This window comes from Rhinatrema bivittatum, chromosome 4, assembly GCF_901001135.1.
Source record: "Rhinatrema bivittatum chromosome 4, aRhiBiv1.1, whole genome shotgun sequence".
Lineage (NCBI taxonomy): Eukaryota > Metazoa > Chordata > Amphibia > Gymnophiona > Rhinatrematidae > Rhinatrema > Rhinatrema bivittatum.
This window is the reverse complement of record NC_042618.1, coordinates 361,802,845-361,821,544: the sequence shown is the minus strand read 5'-3', so window position 1 is coordinate 361,821,544 and position 18,700 is coordinate 361,802,845. Positions and strand designations below refer to the sequence as shown.

General features: G+C 42.8%; 1 protein-coding gene across 1 annotated transcript in view; it reads right to left on the bottom strand.

Annotated features, from left to right (window-relative positions):
• Positions 1-717: 717 nt before the first annotated feature.
• SLC6A1 (solute carrier family 6 member 1) overlaps positions 718-18,700 on the bottom strand; it is a 219,190-nt gene continuing 201,207 nt past the window's right edge. Inside the window, exons 13-15 of the mRNA XM_029600770.1 lie at positions 9,354-9,454; positions 4,883-5,050; positions 718-1,582 (exon numbers count right to left, since the gene is read on the bottom strand). Coding sequence (XP_029456630.1) covers positions 1,478-1,582; positions 4,883-5,050; positions 9,354-9,454 — 374 coding nt within the window. The 3' untranslated portion in view covers positions 718-1,477. The remainder of the gene's footprint in view (positions 1,583-4,882; positions 5,051-9,353; positions 9,455-18,700) is intronic.

Here is an 18,700-nt window from a genome sequence, read left to right as displayed (position 1 = left end):
TGTATATATACTTTTTTTTCTACAATTATGTGCTTGACATTCTGAGAATAATACTTTATTGCAAGAACATATATGGTTGTTACCTTGAGACAGAAACAACAAAATAAACCAACGTTCACAATTAACATGGTTTTTTTTTTCACATATTAGATCTACGTAACGTATGTGCTACCTAATATTTCACATTGCACAACAGTTTGCTGGAAAGCATGTTCATTGCACAGTTCAGTCACAGCCATTTACAATCCAAACAACATGGAATTTTCCTCATGTCTTGCTCTTAGCTGCCGAACTAGAAATGACATGTAGGGAAACGTGAGACAGTGGTAACATTTCTTTTCCCATCATCATCATCACCATACAAATAATAATTAAAAAATAAAATTAAAATAAGAGCTGTTCTAAAAGAGCCATAAAGGCCATCCTATGCTTACTTCTTACTTGTGCTCAAAAAAACCTCAAGAGACTGGGTGCAACAGTCCCCTTATGGACATGGCAAATATAATTAGAAACTTATTGATTTGGCAGCATATTGTGCTCCAGTACTGATGTTTACAGTTTTGCCATTTATTTGGGTTATCTAACAACTGAATATGTGTCTCTGTCAAAGGGATATAAATGGAATTGGTCCTGGCTATAGGTAACAAATGCGTTGTGCTCGATATGCAGTACTTGAGTATCTGCATATGAATTTGTGCTGTAATGTTTTTTGCCCCAGTTGTTGCTAAGATGTTTTAATAGGACCATTTTTGTCTCAACAGTGTTTTTCAGACATGGATCTTTTTTTTTTTTTTCAATTTATGCAGACGCAGAAATAAAAATCGATCATACAAAAAAAGTAATACATTTGCTTCAAGGAAAATGTTAACACTGAAATTAAATGTAGCCAATCAAGCCACTTAAATTAATGTTATGTTTTATAATAAAACTGTGCTTCAGCTGCTGGATACTTTGAAAAAGTAACAGAAAAGAAAGCAATAGCACTTAACTATTAGAATTTTAAGGGCAATATTCTGTTGTAAATTGTTTGTGTACAAAATACAATATTAATGTGTAAAAAAATTAGCTTTGAAATTTAATTGTACTTCTGAAAAGTCAGAAATAACAGTCTTGGGACTCAGCTGTAAGAAATATATCAGTAAACTACTAAAAATCGGCATCACAAAACCTCAGATCTTCATTCCAAAAGGCAGATTAAAAATGTGTTTGATTTACAAATTCAAAGATATTCAACTCTTATTGAGAAAGCATAAAAACATTTAACAGTCTTTAATTGCTCGGTAACACAAAGCATTATGTCACTTTCTGTTCCACAAAACAGTATGAAAATACCCTAGTCGATTCCCTTATGCTGTATTGGTGATGGTCCCCTTCTTGTAACTGGAGGTAGGTAAACATGATGCAGACATAAATTTGTGGTCATTTCAACCATTTCTTTTAGAGCAGAGCTGGTAGGTTATTATTCATGTGCAGTAGTTTAGATGTAAGCTTCTTTGTTTGCCGAATTACTCTGTGACAGCTGCTCTGGCCCATTTTCAGGATGAACAATATCGTCACTCGGCTGAATCATTACTTGTAAACGCTATCAAAATAAAATTGAAAGAGCTGAATGAAATTTTACAGACACCTGAGAATTATAAACAAAAGGGCAACAAGTCACGTTTTCTTATTTGAAGTTAGTTTGAATTGCTGCTTCTGATTGATACTACTGCATACCTCAATGCTGATTTGTGACAAATACACAAGAGAGAGAGAACATTTATTTCCTTGAAGGTTCAGTATATACTGAAGACCAGGGGGCGGATTTTAAAAGGCCCACGCGCGTAAATCCTTCCGGATTTACGTACGCAGGGCCCGCGCGCACCGGCGCGCCTATTTTGCATAGGCCGCCGGCGCGCGTAAAGCCCCGGGACGCGCATAAGTCCCGGGGCTTTCGATAAGGGGCGGGAGGGGGCGTGTCCAGGGGTGGGCCGCGGCATTTCGGGGGCAGGCCCGGGGGCGTGGTGCCACCTGGGGGCGTGGTTGAGGCCTCCGGACCAGCCCCCGGGACCGGAGGACGGAGCGGGGCTGCCGGTGATGCGCGCAAAGTTACGTGCGTAACTTTGCCGACAAAGGTAGGGGGGGGGTTTAGATAGGGCCGGGGGGGTGGGTTAGGTAGGGGAAGGGAGAGGAAGGTGGGGGGAGGGCGAAGGAAAGTTCCCTCCGAGGCCGCTCCAAAATCAGAGCGGCCTCGGAGGGAACAGGCAGCGAGCGCTGGGCTCGGCGCCCGCAGGTTGCACAAATGTGCACCCCCTTGCGCGCGCCGACCCCGGATTTTATAAGATACGCGCGGCTACGCGCATATCTTATAAAATCCAGCGTACTTTTGTTCGCGCCTGGTGCGCGAACAAAAGTACGCGATCGCCAAGTATTTAAAATCTACCCCCAGTTGCACAACAGAATTATCGAACTTCTTTATTCATTCACATTTTAAGATGACTTTGGACACAAGAGTGGGGCATAAACAGTAAGTTGGAGAGTGGACAAGTTATCCAGCTAAAGTCAGCTGGATAATGTCCTGGATATTCAATGGGATAAACGTCTAGCTGAATATATTTGTCTAAAGATTTCTGGCTATATATAGCCAGATTATTTTAAAATCTAAACGGCTATGGCCTAAGCCATGATAAGGCTGTAACGCTCATTAAACAGCATCATGCGATATTGCCATATCATGGCGATATCACATGATATTCGAGATATTGTGCACTCTTTAGGCCCCAAACACAATTAGCTGCTTTGTCTGTAATTTGCATGCATGAATTTGGAAACCCATACAAAGCAGCTACTGCATCCCTAATTCTATACTAATAAAATAATGTGGCTGACTTAGGAAAAAATCAGCCCCATTATTTAATTGTTGTTTAGGGATGGGCATTCGAGAGAAACAAAATAAGAAATGAGACAAAATGTCCTATTTCATTTAATTTCATTCTCAAAGTGAAACGATTGATAATCCAAAAAAGTTTTGTTCGTTTTAACATTTCATTTTGAAAACAAAAAAGTTTTCTGTCAAGCCTAGGCCTAGGCACGAATCCAGGGACTCACCTAGGGAATAGGTCAAAGCCCAAAGCAGGGGCCTCAGCTTATGCCTGAGTGCAATGCCAAGGTTGGGGCTTGGGTCTAGGCCCGAGGCCAGGGCCTCGCCTAAGAGTAGGCCACAGCCCGATGCAGGAGCGGTGGCCTAGGCTTGAGTGTGATGCAGGGGTCTTTGCCAAGGTCTGGCCTGATGCTAGGGCCTTGGCCGAGACCCCAAAAATTGTAGAAACTTACCTGCTCCATTGGGGTCCAAAAAGACAAATAGAAACTCAAATATACAAATAGGGGTGTGCGGAGGAAAGGTTTCTGTTTTGGTTAATTCATTCATTTCATAGGGGACTATCATTAATTCCATTAGTTTTAAGTAAAAAAAAATGTTGTTCATTTTATTTGTTCGCTTACCATTATAATCATTGGGGGAATTAATGGAGCTTATTTTGGGCTACCAATTGGAGATTTTCTAATCATTTCTAATGAAACTAGTGGTTAGACATCATCAGAAGGGTGAAGGCAAGATAGGATATCAAGATTATGTCAACTTGGCACCAAAATTAGCATGAACAGCCCAATCACCCTCATTGGGGCAAAATGGTACCAGCAGTGGCAGGATTCTCCAAGGCACCGCAGAAGAGAAAAACAGCAGTAAGACTGGACAAATCTCCCTGAGACTGCATAAGTTGGATAAAGGACACCAAAGAAGGTAATTATCAAAGGAGTTATACTTGTAAATGTACATACTATCGTAGCAATTTTCAAAAGCTGGGTCAGTCACACCGTTCATGACCTCGCGACACAACACACCTATTAAGAACCACTGCTCTAAATGGCCTATTGAATATTGGTCCATAGTTTCTCCATGTTTGATGTCCCTTCATATGTTTTTGCAAAGGGTTGTGTATAATTGCATTTTGAAATTCTTATTACAGAATCTTGGATAATTTTGGTGCTAGTTCACAATAGGAATGTGAATCGTGTGCCCGATCGTCTTAACGATCAGGTTCGGCTAGAGGGAGAAAAAAATCTGATCGGTGGTGATGTGAATTGGAATCGGTTCCGATTCACATTGTTAATTTTTTTTAGTGAGGCCCGACCCTTTAAAATTGACCCCTTACCTTCCCCCACCCTCCCGAACCCCCCAAAAACTTTTTATGAGTACCTGGTGGTCCAGTGGGGGTGCGGGGACCGATATCCTGCTCTCGGGCCATCGGCACCATTTTGGCTGCCACTCAAAAATGGCACCGATGGCCCAATAAAAAAAAGACCGCCCACCCGACCCTTTAAAAATGACCCCTTACCTTCCCCCACCCTCCCGATCCCCCCCAAAAATTTTAAAATTACCTGGTGTTCTAGTGGTGGTCCCGGGAGCGATCTCCCGTTCTCGGCGGTGGCCATCTTTAAAGATGGTGCCGGCCAGCCAGTGCTCCTACCATGTGACAGGGGCCGGCCAATGGCACGGATACCCTGTCACATGGTAAGGGCAAAGGGCCATCGGTGCCATCTTTATGAGTGGCAGCTGACGAACTGAGAATGGGAGATCGCTCCCGGGACCCCCACTAGACCACCAGGTAATTTTATGCATCCAAATTTACCCATAAATCAGGTGGGCAATTTTATAAAACCCCATGTCTGCTCATAAAATACAAAAATGCATTTGAAAATGACACCCCCTTAAAGACCTCTCTTCCTTTGCAATGCTGCACTGCTGTAACCATTTAAAAAATGAATAGTATACAGAATTTACATTAGGCAGGACTGACAACCAATACATTTACCAGATAACCGTAATCATACTTTAATTGCTTACCTGTTTTAAAGAGCCTTTTAAGGTGAGGAACATATATGCCATATAGCCAGGGATCAGCACCATAGAAGACATAGCCATGAACCAACCGACACCTTGGCCCCATTTTGGGAAAACATAAGAACCCATAGTAAGAGGAGTCATTTGGACAGCACTGAAAATGAACACTCCCTAAAAGATAAAAAATAAAATAAAAGTGAATTCTATTTGAGCAGGGCATGAACTTCCAGTGATGCATGTGCCGAACTTAGATACAGCTTTGAAATTTCATCCATAAAATATGCATATTTACATAAGTGAACAGAGGATGGATTCAGAGGATGAGTTAGGTTGGAATGAGAAAGAAAGAGTTGTGGGTATTTTAGAAGCAAAGTGATGGAGAATTGTCTCCCATGTAGAAATTTGTAGAGTAATACAGTTTGGCAATGGTAAGAAAATTAGTACAAAATATGCCAAGATAGTAAGGAAGTTAGTAATAATAATAGAACTACACTTGAAAAGATTTCTGCATCAATAAGTTCATATTCATAAGAACTCTCAAGATCCAGTGCAGCATTGACACATCCAGGCCCTGACTGCATTGTATCAAACACACAAATAAACATTTCAGAGACAAATATTTTGAGAGGAAAATATTAAAGGCTTATTTGTACAGTTAGATGGGAAGAAGGAGAAAGAAACTGAACCAGTTAGTGCCCAACCCTCTTATTCCTCCCTGGCTCTCTGATCTCTGCTCTCCCCTCCCCCCCCCTCCCCAACCCGCAATCTACAGCAGGATCACAGACCTCTAGTTGGGGGAAGGAGGCTGGCCCCAAGATGTTTGTATGGGCTCTTGGAAGATACAGGACATGCTGGATCCAAAAGTTGTCTACATAATCACCATGCAATCAAGACATGAGGCCACACAGGTTGATGATGTCAGTTTACTAACTGCCGCCTCTCTTCGTTATATTCCTCTGGTGATGGACAGTGGGCTGGCATGACATTGGCACTTGGTTTCATGTGGCACCTATTACTCAGTGCCACTTATTAATATCAAGTCACAGCAAATATAGCATCTAGGAATTGATTTGCAACCTTGGAGTAATTTTAGATTCCTTGTTAACTTTTGAGGCTCAGATTAAGGGGCTCATTTACTGAACTGCATTAAGGCTTTACCATACTGCAAACAGCCTAACACTGAGATAATGTGTAGTATTTCAAATACCAGACATTATCTTGATGCCCATAAACCCGGCAAAAAGCAGGAATGGTAATGGCTCATTACTAGTTAATCTGAAAGAAATAAAATTATGTGGCTTGCAACCAAATTTGCAAGCTAAGTTATTTTAAGGAAAACTAGTCACAATTCAAGAGCTATTTAACTTTCCCCAGGACCATCACCTGATAGGGAAAAGGTATGAGGTTGGCTGGCTGGCATCATTTAGAAAATGGTAGCACCGAGCCCAGAGCCCTCGAGGATGCTCCAGATCCCAATGGACCACCAGGGCTAGCTAGATAAGAGCCAGGGAAAGTCATGGGTGTGGGCTAGGGTGGGTTCAAAATTCATGGGGAAAAATCTTCCCAAAAACAAACTGAAAAATAAACCAATTTTTTAACCCTGTGCATCCCTACTTTACAGCTATAAAACAATATGGCACCAGCTCTCAGTCCGGCACAATTTTTAAATGTGAGCTAGCAGGGTAGGATTGAATGGGATTGCTTCTGCCCCTTTCTATATAGAAGACCCCCTCCATGAAAGGAGAAAATGGTGGCCAGGGAGGTCCTGGCCAAGCTGATTTGCAGGGGGCAGAGGGCTGGTGGAAGCAAGGGGCTGGGGAGACTGAGGCTTATTTGCAGTGGTTTTGGGGCAGTGGAAGGGTCTTAGAAGGTCCTGGTCAGACCTGGTCAGTTCCAGGGAATGGTGGAGGGACCCTGGGAGGTCTTGTTTTGGTTTGAGGGTTGTTGGTTGTTTTTTTTTTTTTTAAATGTTAATTTCAGTTTGGCAAATAAACCAAACCTAAATAAACATTTAACAAAGGGAAACTTGAAATAAAAAAACCCAAAATGGAAAAACAAATCAAAATGAAATTGTCCTTCCCTACAGATCCCCACCACCAAGCACATAGCCTTTCAACTTTTTGCCCCATTAGTGTTAAACTCTGTTGCATTGAATCTAAAGCAGGAGACACATTTTCTGTTTTTTTCAATGAAGATAAAAAGATGGCTGTTTGGCCAGGTCTTTTTATAATTTTAATTTAACACCCTGGAAAAATTTGGTGAGCCAGACTAAAAGTCTTTAAATGAGTTAGATTTGATTTTGATCTATTTTCTTCATACTCAATATTATTTAATAAATTCTTATGTTGATTTGTTGTTTAGTATACAGTTTGTTTTTGTTTATTCAGGCATTTGCTGGAGTGATTTAGTGTGTAATGCACACTGGATAATTTCTGGTTGGGAAAGAAGCAGTAGTCAGAGCAGATCATATAATCCAGCGTCGTTATTTATTATGAGTTGTTTTATGTGACTATTATGAGTTGTTTTATATGGCTGTCAGATAGATGTAGGTAATCATTTTTTTAAATAAGTAAATAAAAGAATAATAAATATTTTTGGCTTTGATGTATTTTATATATTTCTGTGCGTATTTATGGTGAATATTAATTTTGATGATAAACTGTTTTGAGCTTCTTTTTTTTTTGTAAAGATAGGAAATGAAGTTAAAATAAATACATTCTTCTAGAACTTCTCTACTGAAATATGTTTTTTTTTTCTTTTGCATTATGAATACCTTAGGGCCTCATTTTCTAAAATATTGCAGGCCTGCGATACTTTAGGAAATGAGGGGTGGGGGGCTGAAACGGGGGGCGGGCCTGCGCTAGCTGGCAGCGATCGCACCGTCGCGGTGCGATCGCTGCTGGTTTCGCACACAATAGCGCCACCATAGGAGGTGTAGCTATTGAGAGCGAAATAGGCCGCGAACAGGTCCTTACCTTTCCGTCGTCCACAGCGGCTTCCCGGAGTCGGCCCCGGTGACGCCCTGACTCCTCCTCTTCTGGGGCCGACTCTGCCGCCATTTTGGTATCGCACTCGAAAAGGGACATTTCACGTGCGAAACGTCCCTTACCGCATGCGATACATGTAGAAAATAAGGCCCTTAGAGGTATCTGAATGTCTCAGTCATCTAATCTCTCCCCTTTTCTAGGGTATACATATTTAGAAGTCACATTTCATAGGACATTTACTTCAGGTTCTGTACCATTTTGGTAGATGTTTCTTTGGACTGCTTGTATTCTGTCTATCTATATATATTTGGAAATAAAGGCTTCTCAAATTAGGCACAATACTCTAGATAAGATCTCACTGGTGACTTATGTAGAGGCATTATTTTTCTTACTTTTTTTTTTCACTTGTTTATGCCTTCCCTATTCACCCTAGCATTCTTCTGGCCCTATCTACTGCCTTATTATATCTGGACTTAGGTTTAATGGTTTACGTCCTGCCTGGATACCTTAGAGAAAAATGAAAGTGATCTCTTCATGAAAACAGTGATGCAACTCTGAAATATATTATGGTCACTTTATGTTTGCATAGCAGGAACCGAATGCTAGCTTCTGTCCTATTTCTTTATCTATACAAGGATACATTTAGTTTACACAAATTGTAACTTTGTCAGGCTTCTCCCTCTTTAAAAATCTTATTTGGGAGTTTTGTAGAACATTATTCTTTGCTAGAGATCACTAGAACATTAGTCATTATTTCCTACATTACTAGGGTTGCCTCTGTCTTTGTTGCTTTTAAGAACTCCAGAATTTATACATATGCTCTATTTAAAATGTATTTGCATATTTGCTCCAATAAAACGGCAGTCTAGAAGCAGACACAACTGCAGCATGATTAATATTTATAGCAAAGGCATTATGTAATTCAAAGACATGTAGGGCCTCATTTTCTAAAGTATCGCAGGCCTACGATACTTTAGGTAATGAGGGGTGGGGGGCCGAAACAGGGGGCGGTCCTGCGCTAGCCAGCAGCGATCGCACCGCCGCGATGCGATCGCTGCCGGTTTCGCACCCAATAGCGCCACCATAGAAGGTGAAGGTATTGGGTGCGAAATAGGACGCGAAAAGGCCCTTACCTTTTCATTGTCCACGGTGTCTTCTCGGAGTCGGCCCCGGTGATGCCCTGACTCCTCCTCTTCCGGGGCTGACTCCGCCCCTATCCTGGTATCGCACGAGATAAGGGACTTTTCGCTTGCGAAACGTCCCTTATTGCGTGCGATCCATCTGGTAAATGATCCTCATAGTCTTGTAGAATTTCTAGTTAAGACATTGCACATCTTTTGCCACAACATTCATGAACTATAATAGCACATTTAATAATATACAACAGCTTTTTATTTAAACATAATGGATGTCAATCTTACATACCCATGTCAATGATTCAAATCTCATAATTCATAATTTAGAAGAAAGAATATTTTTCTGCTTACTGCTACAATGATTGGAGTAAAGAAAGACCAGCAAAGTTTCCACCATATGAAGGGTCTGTAGCCAACCATCTCCTGGATATTGTCATAAAATCTGTTAACACCTGAAATGATTATAAAAAAGTTAGTAAGCTCAATAGAATTTAATAAAATCCTATGTCATTTACTTCTAAAAAACATAAGGCTGTGCTGTTCAAGATCATCCACAAACTTGTACAGGCATCTACCACGTTTTAGTGATGAATAATGTGTAATATGATTGCTGAAGGATTTAATAGAAACATAGCTACTTAAATATATGCTTTACCTCTAGCCTCCATCTCCGGTCCCCTAGACAATTGTTTAGTTTAGTTTATTGGTTTCTCTATACCGTCACATCGGCAATGCCATCACAACGGTTTACAATTACATTAAAATAGAGAAATACAATTATATCATAAAAGAGATAACAGCTAAAATTAATAAAAAGAGACATATATAAATTAGCTACTAAAAATATCATAAAACCACTATAAAATATAACAAAAACATGATACATTATTAATCTAAGAACAAATATTTAAGAACTTAATAAGATAATCTAAAGTCAATTAATCTTTCCTAAAATGAAAGTTAAAATTTAAAAGAATTAGAAAAAGTTAAGACCAGAAATATAATAATAATGCTACTGTTCACTGCGACTGTTCCAACTCAGTGTAAGCATATTCAAACAACCATGTTTTTAAATCTGCTTTACATTTTTTTTTGTCTGCTTGTAATCTCAAATAAGTAGGTAAAGAATTCCATACTTTAGTTCCCGCTATTGATATTCTGCACTCCCTTACTTGACTGAATTGTGTGCTCTTATAAACCTTTCCCAAATGATATTTACATTTCTTAGTGCAAACCAAGCATGCCAAGTCTGACTTATCAATCCAAGCATGAAGTATGTGACTGAAAGATTGACTTTTACTTTTGCTCTTTTTATTTGCATTTTTAAGGCAATTGAATTATTAGAAGTCCATACTCATTCACTAGCTGGCTAGCAAAGTTAGGCCTAGATTTACCAACATCGCAGGGCTCCCTGAATCGCGTGCTAATGGGGAGCGAAATGTGGGGGGGCGGTCCTGCGATAACTGGCAGCGATTCCACTTCTGCGGTGCGATGGCTGCCGGCATTGCAGTGTCAGCCCAAGTGCCGCCTCGACTCCTCCTCTTCCGGGACTGACGCCACCCCGACTCCGCCCCCATCTTGGTATCGCACGCGATAAGGGCTATTTCGTGTGCAAAATGTCCCTTATTGCATGCGATCTGCTTGGTAAATGACCTCCTTAGCCAGATAAACTTATCTGGTTAACTTTACAGGGATGTTCAGCAGTGTACCTGCTTAATTATCCAGATAAGATTATCCAACTTACTTTAAGACAGCTGTTCAGCTATCCTATAGTTATCTTGATATATTATCTGGATAAAGTTAAATATCAACCTTTATTCAGCTAATTTAGCCAGATAACCAACTCTGCTTTGGAATCCCTCCACCCTGTCCTGCCCTGAGTTAGCTAGATAAAAATGTATCCAGCTAACTTGAGGATGGCCAATGTGGGGGAGTTTTCAAATTCCTCCATTTTTCCGGATGTCTGAACTTAGCTGGAAAAATGGCACTGAATATTAGTTAGGGGCATGCAGCCAGAAATGTTTCATTTTTTGGAGGTTTTTTTAATTTGCTTCATTGTTTTTTTTTTTATTTTTGCTTAATTTTCATTTTGATTTAGTGCTCACTAAATCAAAACAGTGCACACTGTGAATTTTTTGTATGTGCTCACTAAAAAATGAAAAAAAAAAGAAACTAATGCACAACTCTGATATCAACTTCTGTATATTTATGGGAGCTGAAAGAAAGGCCAATAGCTAATGGTAAAGCCTTGACAATTGGTGCTACTGGTCACAAGTTCCACATTTGTGCTATTTCACCACTTTGTGTGTCTGTTACCATGGATACATCTTTAATTTAATTTTACATAGTATTCCATATATAAATAAGGGTCAGTTTTCAAAGGGTTTAGGTGCCTGAGACTTAGAAGACCGTCATTCAGATAAAGCATAGCCATGGGTGGGCCTGGGTGGGCAGCTGCTCATCCCAGGCCCACCCAACTGGAACCAGAAGTGGAGCACTAGATCTGCAAGGCTGTCGTGGGATCCCATCTCCGTACGGCGAAGAGGAGGATCCAGGGCCGGCATGCCATTCTGTGCATTTGCACGGCACACATGGAGAAGCGATCCTGCGGCCGTATGGCCCACCAATTTTCATATTTTGGGGGGGAGGGAGCAGAAGTGCTGCACACAGCTTCTGCTTCCTCCCCCTCCCCCCCAAGAATGAAGATCGGTGGGCCGTACAGCCCTCTCCCAGAGGGAGAGGAAGCGGAAGCTGTGCATGGGCTTGAATGTGTATGTGTGGGTGAGAATGGGATCCTGGGTGTGTGTGTGTGAGAATGGGAGCTTGAATATGTAGGTGAGAATGGGAGCCTGGGTTTGTGTGTGGGTGAGAATGGGGGCTTGAATGTGTGTGTATATATGGGTGAGAATGGGAGCCTGGGTTTGTGTGTGGGTGAGAATGGGAGCCTGGGTTTGTGTATGGGTGAGAATGGAAGCTTGAATATGTGGGTAAGAATGGGTGCTTGAATGTGTGTATATGTGGGTGAGAATGGGACCTTAAATGTGTGAATGTGTGGGTGAGAATGGGAGTCTGGGTTTGTGAGTGGGTGAGAATGGGAGCTTGAATATGTTTATGTGTGGGTGAGAATGGGAACTTGAATATGTATATGTGTGGGTGAGAATAGGAGCATCGGTTTTTGGGTGAGAATGGGAGTCTGGGTTTGAGTATGTGTGTGAGAATGGGTGCCTGGATGTGCATCTGTTGTGCGCATAAGAATGTAAGCCTGGGGAGGGGTAAGAAAGTGAGAGCCTGTGTGTCTGCAGAGAATGTGAGCTTGTGTGTGTGTGGGGGGGGGGGGGGGGGGAGAGCATATGAGAGTGAGAGAATATTTGGAGATGTTAGATATGCCATCTTTGAGAATGTGCATGTCTTATATTTTTGTATTTTGCTCTTTCTTCAGTATTCCACTGTTCAGAGACTATAGTTTTTCAGGCTTTCTATTTTGGTTTTATCTGCATGTTTCTGTTTCTAATTTGTGGTCTCTTATTTCTATATTAGGTAAAGATCGGCCTCTGTTTTGCCTGTGTGCTGAAATGCAGTATTTCAGCTAGCGTGTAGTTTGTCTGTAGTAGTAGTCCAGCTTATTCTGTTATTCCCATAGGTGATGTATTAATGTTCTAGGGCCTGGTGTGGTATTTGCATTGCTGCTTTTTTATAAGGTTGCTGTTATTTGAATCCTGAGAGTCAGTGCTGTGACTGTATGGCAAGGTTCTAGATGCCTCTTTCTTTGCAAGAGTTTGTGTTACTTCACAAAATAGCAGTGGAGGGTTATTTTTTGCTGAGGTGACACCAGAATTTGAAATTTTTTTTTTCATGTTAGTTGTAATGTGAATTGCCCTAGCTCTGTACTGTACCTGTTCTGATGATTAATTATATTTTATTGTATTTATGAAGATTTCTGGTTTTCTGCAAAGATGGTTCATGGAAGAATACATTAATTTTTGTTTTATTACATGATTGGATCTGATTGTTTTCTATACTTGTGCATTTAAAAACTGCAATAAATCTATATAAATAAAAATGTAAATGTTTGTTAGTTCAAAATCTTATATCTCCAAAAGTTCTTCACCAATTGCTTAGAAATTTTGACACAACGTTGCATTCGATTTCGCGCGTGTTTCTATATACGTATATTATATAGATGTCATACCTGTGACAGGTAAAAACATGCTTTTTGGGAAAAACAGCGCCAGCTGTTGGACATAAAAGCAACACATGCTATCTACAATATAAATGGGCTCTGACCGACGAACCGCAAATGCGCAGTAGAGAGCAGCTCTACCGCGCATGTGTGGCCCATAGAGCTCTGCGCTATGTACTGGGTGTCACAGAGGGGAGGAGAAAAGGGCAGATGAGTCGCCGCTCCGAAAAATGGCTCAGCCCGTTACTCTGTCGCTGGGGAAGGGGGGAGGGAGTAGAGACTGCCAGACACAAACAGGAGGAGGAAAGGGTAAAAGAGTCGCTGAGCCAGTCCGTCCACCACCGGGGAAGGGGGGGAGGGAGTTGGGACGGCCGGAGCAGAGCTAATGAGCAATGTGAAATTAAACCAGACTGAGCCATGGCAACACGCTCTGAGAAACAGCTCAGCCCGTTCCTCCACCGCTGGGGAAGGGGGGGAGGTAGTAGGGACTGCCGGACAGTTACATGCAGGAGGAGGAAAGGGTAAAAGAGTCGCCGAGGCAGTCCATCCACCGCTGGGTAAGGGGGGAGGGAGTAGGGACTAGGGATGTGAATCGTTTTTTGACGATTTAAATTATCGTCCGATATATTTTAAATCGTCAAAAATCGTTAGAGCCGCGATACAATAACAATTCCCCTGATTTATCATCAAAAAATCGTAAATCGGGGAAGGGGGAGGGGAAGGGGTAGGGCGGGAAAACCGGCACACTAAAACAACCCTAAAACCCACCCCGACCCTTTAAAATAAATCTCCCACCCTCCCGAACCCCCCCCCCCAAAATGCCTTAAATTACCTGGGGTCCAGAGGAAGGGTCCCGGTGTGATCTTTTACTCTCGGACCTCCGGTGCGTTGTAGAAATGGCGCCGGCGCTACCTTTGCCTTGTCATATGACAGGTCAAAGGTAGCACTGGCGCCATTTTGTTTTTTGTCCCCCGACGTCAGGAGCGTAGGAGATCGCTCCCGGATCCCCGCTGGACCCCCAGGGACGTTTGGCCAGCTTGGGGGGGCCTCCTGACCCCCACAAGACTTGCCAAAAGTCCAGTGGGGGTCCGGGAACGACTTCCTGCACGCGAATCATTTTTCCGTGCGGAAAATCAGGAGACCCCAGGAAAAAAGATTCTGTAGGGTTTTCATTTTATTTTTTTTTTCTCTGCTGCTGCGGCTGTAGGCATCCGTATATGCTTTCAACTTTGACCAGAAGGTCCCACTGCTGCTACCATATGTGGTAACTTGGGGCGGTTGCAGTTTGGGAAACAGCAAGTAGGATAAAAGGAGGCAGACTCTGGCCTTTTCCGTGACTCTTTATGATACAAATCTGGATTGTCTAAGAGAAAGAGTTCTGGAAATGCCAATTCTTCATTGTCACAGCTGGATGAACCTGTTGTGAGCTGGTTCCATAGGCTCTCAAAATTTGGACAGTCCCATTCTGTGATCCTGGGTAGGGTCGCCAAGGAAGAACTCCTACCTCTATTTGAACTTGGCTGACCGGAATATTGTTGCTGGTCCGTGTGGATACAGACCGAGATCACAGTTCTTCCATAATCAATCTAGATCCACTTTACAAACTCTCTTCTAAAACTCTCTTCATGCTCCCAGAGTCTGCCTGGGTGGATAAGCCCTTAAGCTCCACAGGAATTACAAATGTAGACACTCCCTGACTGGGCACATCCACCAAATTACAAAAATGTGGAGCCAAGAAGTTAATGCCCATTGGCTCCTCTTCCTTGCGGAGGCAGTCTCTGGCAAAATGCCCCTTTTCACCACAGATGAAACATGGTGGACCAATCCAATTTTTGGTGGAGAAACTGGTTGGCCCAGCTTGGCTGCTTGTCAGGATCTCTGGCCTTTAGGGCTTCATCCGGCCTCTCCCTGGGTCACTTGCTCTTTCAAGAATTTGTAGTGGGTCAAACATAGTCTGTGCTTGGTAGTAGGTCTCCGCCACTTCCAATGCCATTTCAAGCGTAAGGTTCGGGTGTCGGCATACCCACTCCTGCATAGGCTGTTCTAGGCTGTCTAAGAACTGTTTCAGCAGAACCATATTGGCTATCTCCACCACAGTCTTCCCTTCTGGGCACAGCTACTTTCAAGCATTCCCTGCCAAAATGAGTCCCACTCTCTCTAGGATGGCGGTCTTGACTGTTGGATATGTGGTCCTTCCTTCCAGATTGGCAGTTTGGAAGGCATCTTGATTACACACGGTGAACAGATTCCCGAAATGGGTAGCCCACCTGTCCTTTGGCCAACCTGCCAGTCGAGCTGTACGTTCAAAGTTTTTCAGAAAACCATTCAGGGGTAATCTTAAGTAGTGCTGATGAAAAGGGAGGGAGGTGGCCTGTTTATGACAGTTTGTACTGCCTGTGCTATCTAGGTTAGCACCATGTGCAGCTGCTTAACCTGTTCTCACAGTGACTGCTGCTGACCTATTTCATTTTGCACAATGTTTTTCAGTTGTTGATGCCCTACCACAAGGAGCTGTACTACCTGCTCCATCATCCCTGCTTTTCCAGCTGTCTCCAAACTGTATGTCACTCTGGAGAAAGGAGAAGGAAAGAAAAAACAAAAGCCCTGCTGGCCTGTCTGGCCCTTACTGACTGCTTGGACCCTGACTGAACAGATGAGGCTTAGCCCCCTTGGCCTGTTGTAACTTATGCAGGATGAGTAAAACCAGGAGACCCCAGGAAAATTCTGTAGGGTTTTCATTTTATTTTTTTTTCTCTGCTGCTGCGGCCGTATATGCTTTCAACTTTTACCAGAAGGTCCCACTGCTGCTACCATATGTGGTAACTTGGGGCGGTTGCAGTTTGGGAAACAGCAAGTAGGATAAAAGGAGGCAGACTCTGGCCTTTTCCTTAGATATAATTTTATTTACAGAGCAAAACAAAATGGAAAGAAAACTGCTCACCTTGTAGTTGTGGGTACAAACAAACTCAAACGTAACTGGTCTTAGCATATGCTGACTTCCTGCCTAATTCCTGGGCCTCTTCCATTCTTCTGGCCCTGCCTTCTTATGCTAGGCTAAAGGGATGCTCCCTGGGCCCAGAATCCCTTGCTGGATTGGGTCTTCAGGAGCACCAGACCAGATGACAGTGGCTGGTCCCTTAAGGTGCTCTGAGGGAGTTTCCTGTAAACTCCATCACAAACAAAATGGGATAAAAGCTTTAGTAAATCTGGCCCTAAGTTGGCTTACATTCATCAAATTGCTATAAATATAGTGAAAAGAGTACCTGCAATAAAAAAAAGGGTGTGGTTAGGCTAATTTCCTCCTACCAAATTGCCTAGGTAAGTAATGCATGGTGCATTGTGTGAGTACATGACATGTTGTGACATTCTGTTGCATGTTGCAAAATAGGATAAAACATAAGCATTGTCAAGTTAAGTGTAAAACATTGATAAGGCAGGCGAAGAGAGAATTTGAAATGAAGTTGGCCATAGAGGCAAAAACTCATAATAAAAACTTTTTAAATATATCCAAAGCAAGAAACCTGCGAGGGAGTCAGTTGGACCATTAGATGACCGAGGGGTTAAAGGGGCTCTTAGGGAAGATAAGGCCATTGCAGAAAGACTAAATGAATTCTTTGCTTCCGTGTTTACTAATGAGGATGTTGGGGAGATACCAGTTCCGGAGATGGTTTTCAGGGGTGATGAGTCAGACAAACTGAACGAAATCACTGTGAACCTGGAAGATGTAGTAGGCCAGATTGACAAACTAAAGAGTAGCAAATCACCTGGGCCAGATGGTATGCATCCTACGGTACTAAAGGAACTCAAAAATGAAATTTCTGATCATGGTTTTTTAAACCACTGTTTCATGAGATTCACTTTGCAACCTATACAGTTCCCTTCTGACCAAGTCAAGACAACTTATATATTATCCCTCCTGGATGGACGAGCACTAGCTTGGGCCTCTCCATTCTGGGAGCATAGGGACTCCCTACTATCTAACCTGCAGCTATTCTTTCAAACCTATAAGACAGTATTCGTCGAACCAGGCCGACAGTCTATTGTAGCTACCAAACTTTTGCACCTTCGCCAAGGGGGCCGTCCTCTTATGGATTACGCTGTTGAATTCCGCCATGGAAAAGCCATGGAAAAGCCCTGAGAAGGCCCAAACGGGCAGTGAGGATGCCGCGGTCAGTTGAAGCAGCCCCGAGATAGGGAGAGGAACTGGCCGTGGACCGGAGCCACAACAAAAATTCCACCTTTCAGTGGATTAAATCAATTAACGCTTGTTGTGCCATTAAATAGTACTGTTTATGTGTTAGGGATTGAATGCATAGCCAGACTTGCTTGTGGTTGTTTGACCTGTTTCTCCATTTCTAGAATGTGTGCATTTAGCTTTTTCTTTTTTCCAATGATATAGCTTATAATCGTGTCCCTCAATACAGCCTTGCCAGCCTCCCAGTACAGTAAGGGATCCCCTTTATGCATGCCATTTGTCAATTTGTATTTCCCCCAACTCTCCTTTAAGAAAGTTGGAAAGTATTTATCTAATGCTAAACTGGGAGGCAGTCTCCATACTGAAGGCTTGGAGTTGCTATATCCACTCTGAAAATGACATGAGACTGGGCTGTGAACTGATATTACCATATTCTAAATTTGGTAACCCACTATTTTGGAAAATAGTCTTTCTGAAGCCAGTATATAGTCAATCAGGCCGATACAGTACAGTGCGCTCCAACAGAGCACATTGTTAACCCGCCACTGGATGCGCGTTTTCCCTTACCCCTTATTCAGTAAGGGGCCAAAAACGCGCGTCCAATCCGCCGAACCTAATAGCGCCCGCAACATGCAAATGCATGTTGATGGCCCTATTAGGTATTCCTGCGCAATTCACAAAGCAAAATGTGCAGCCAAGCCACACATTTTGCTTTCAGAAATTAGCGCCTACCCAAAGGTAGGCGCTAATTTCTTCAGGCACCGGGAAAGTGCACATGGCGATATTAAGTCGGAAGTCCTGAAACTTTCCAAAAGTAAAAAAAAAAAAAAATTGAAGTCGGCCGGTGGCTGTTGGGTCGAAAACCGGACGCTCAATTTTGCCGGCGTACGGTTTCCGAGCCTGTGGCTGTCAGCGGGCTTGAGAACCGACGCCAGTAAAATTGAGCGTCGGCTGTCGGCTGTCAAACCCGCTGACAGCCGCCGCTCCGGTGCAAAAGGAGGCGCTAGGGACGCGCTAGTGTCCCTAGCGCCTCCTTTTGCCCGTTTTTACCGCCGTGCCTCATTTAAATACAGAATCGCACGCACAGGAGAGTGGCCTGTGCACACACCGGGAGAGCGGGCAAACGCCCGCTCTCCCGCGGACTTTACTGTATCGGCCCGAAAGTGAGTAAAAGTGTCATATGCTCTTACCTGTAGTATACAGTCCTTAACCATCAGATTTAACATCTGCCATACATTGATCTATAAGTTTCAGAATAAAATATGAGATTCCTTTCTGTGTCCCCATGAGTTTAACCTGTTCCAACAGGTCCTGTCCATATCG